This window comes from Eucalyptus grandis, chromosome 3, assembly GCF_016545825.1.
Source record: "Eucalyptus grandis isolate ANBG69807.140 chromosome 3, ASM1654582v1, whole genome shotgun sequence".
NCBI classification, from domain to species: Eukaryota; Viridiplantae; Streptophyta; class Magnoliopsida; order Myrtales; family Myrtaceae; genus Eucalyptus; species Eucalyptus grandis.
The window spans coordinates 62,107,034-62,109,276 of record NC_052614.1 but is presented as its reverse complement, the minus strand read 5'-3'; the positions used below and the strand labels follow the sequence as shown (position 1 = coordinate 62,109,276).

Genomic DNA, 2,243 nt, shown 5'->3' with positions numbered 1-2,243 from the left:
CGAACTAAAAATGCACGAAAAATTTTAATTTTTTTTTAGATTCTAGAGTGACTATTCATCTCTTTCGTTCCGCCCCCCCTAAATTGGACGAATAGTTTTAGAAAGGCGTTTTGCGTTAACTCCGGTTTTCTTCCTTCTATTATATAAGATGTTTGTGTGGACGTGGACTCCGACAAGAAACTAATCCTTCAGAAATACAAACTTCTCTTGATGAAGCAGAGCGATGTACGCTGTTGCCAAGTGGGCCGTTGCTTTCTCTGTTGATTAGACAGGATTTATCTAAGTCGTTCATAATAAGTTGATATATGTTTTTTTTTATACCCATAAGTTGATATATGTTGCGCAATTCTCTTTCTACCAAAATAAATGAATTGCGGGAATAGGCACTCAAGTAAATGATTTTTTTACCAATATGACCCTCAAATGATTAAAAAAAAAGTCATGGCACTCAAATGATAAAAAAAAAAAATATCATAGCCCTTAAGTGAGTATCGTACGAAAATTATAACACTACTGATGTTCTTATTCTCTCCTTTTGATATAAAGAGGTTCACTTAGACGTTGATTCAAAAGGCACAACATCTGGTGAAGCTTCTCAGGGCGGTCATGGACCAACTGAAGGTGTGCCACTTCGAAGTCTTAGGTTCTCATTTTTCATAAATCTTGTGTTGGCTGAATTTTATTTTGCTCCAAAGCATTAAAAATTCATAGCATATAAATGTTAAAGTATGAATTCAAATATAATCATCATAATTTTCAAAATTCAAATAATATCTTGAATTATCACTAAGAAAGCCCAATTTATTTATTTATTTTATTTTTACTTTGAAAGAGTAAAAGATCATGCTCATCAATTATGAATGATATTGTGGATAAGACCAATGGCAACGAGAAAACTCATTCGCGACACTATACCTATCTCGAAAAAAAATATTCCGGATATCTTTTCATTATAACGTTTAATTTTTTGTTTAGAAGTTTACTATCTAAGTTTAATACAAAAAATTCCATGCAACGAATGAGCTTGATACGAGTCATGAACAGATGACCTATAGCATACGATGGGTAATTAATATTTCCAAGGTTATGTATGTTCATTTATCTTTTGGGTAACAAAGAGATTCTCGTGGACTCGATTTCAAAAGACACATCAAGTGATAAAGCTTCTTAAGATGTTTGCAAAACAACTAAAGGTTTGTCAATTTTAACTTTTAATTTTTCCTTTTCCATAAATCTTATGTTTCTTGCATTTTTACTCTTTTTTTTTAATTCGGAATATTTTAAATTCACGGAGACAAATGCTGACAAAAAAGTTAAAATATGATCTTTCCATAATTTTAAAATCATAATAATATCTTTAATTTTAATTGAGAAACCCCCCTCCCCAAAAAGAAAGAAATAAAGAAAGAAAGAACGAACGAACTGACTTCCAAAGAGTAAATGAAGACGCTTATGGAAACAGGCCTGTTAAGTAACGACCGTCCCTTGATCTGGATTGGCATTTCATCGGAAGTTTTTGCACTTTCACTTGACCTTAAAAACAAGAAGTGCGAAATCTGAGGACTCTTAAAGTTCAATATTTGCAGTTAAGCCAAAACCGGAGGTCAATGTGAGGTATCGACCATTGTTTGAAGCCGCAGTAAAAGGTGATTGGAAAGGTGCCGAGGAAATCCTCGATCATGATCCCGAAGCAATCACGGCCACAATTTTGACCTCAGGAACTCGTCAAGCTACTGTGAGCGATATTGCGGTTACGGCCGGACAAGATCAATTTATGGAAAACCTGGTTAAGCGCGTCCCTGCGAAAAATAAAGCTCCCATATTAGAGGGTGCCCTCTACCATGCTGCTCGGACGGGAAAAATAAGAAGGGTAAAGGAATTAGTAGATGATCTTGACAAAGTTGGTAAATCAGGTGTAGAAGTTGCCTTGTCAATCGCTACTGGAAAAGCTCCTAAGCAAAAGGAGGTTATCTGGTACCTAGCCAAACATATGAAATCCAAACCAGAGAATGATCTCGTGCTTGCCCTTATTAAGGCTGGCCATTTGGGTAGGATTTCACACTCACTCATCTTATCTGATTTCCTTCACTATCTACTTGCATGAATTTTTTTTGTTCTTGTGTCCCAAAAGACATACTCTTGGATTTAGCTAACAAACACCCCAACTTGAGGAAATTTGATGAGAGCGAAAACCATGGCCTGTCAAAAGACTTAGTACAAGTGAAGTCTTACTACCGCAGTGG

The 2,243-nt window shown here is 35.4% G+C and overlaps 1 protein-coding gene across 1 annotated transcript in view; it reads left to right on the top strand.

Moving 5' to 3' along the window:
- Nucleotides 1-223: 223 nt before the first annotated feature.
- The window catches only part of LOC120292029, a 2,287-nt gene continuing 267 nt past the window's right edge, over nt 224-2,243 (top strand). The window contains exons 1-4 of the mRNA XM_039309899.1: nt 224-259; nt 549-621; nt 1,587-2,048; nt 2,132-2,243. The exon at nt 2,132-2,243 is cut by the window's right edge and continues 38 nt beyond it. Coding sequence (XP_039165833.1) covers nt 224-259; nt 549-621; nt 1,587-2,048; nt 2,132-2,243 — 683 coding nt within the window. The remainder of the gene's footprint in view (nt 260-548; nt 622-1,586; nt 2,049-2,131) is intronic.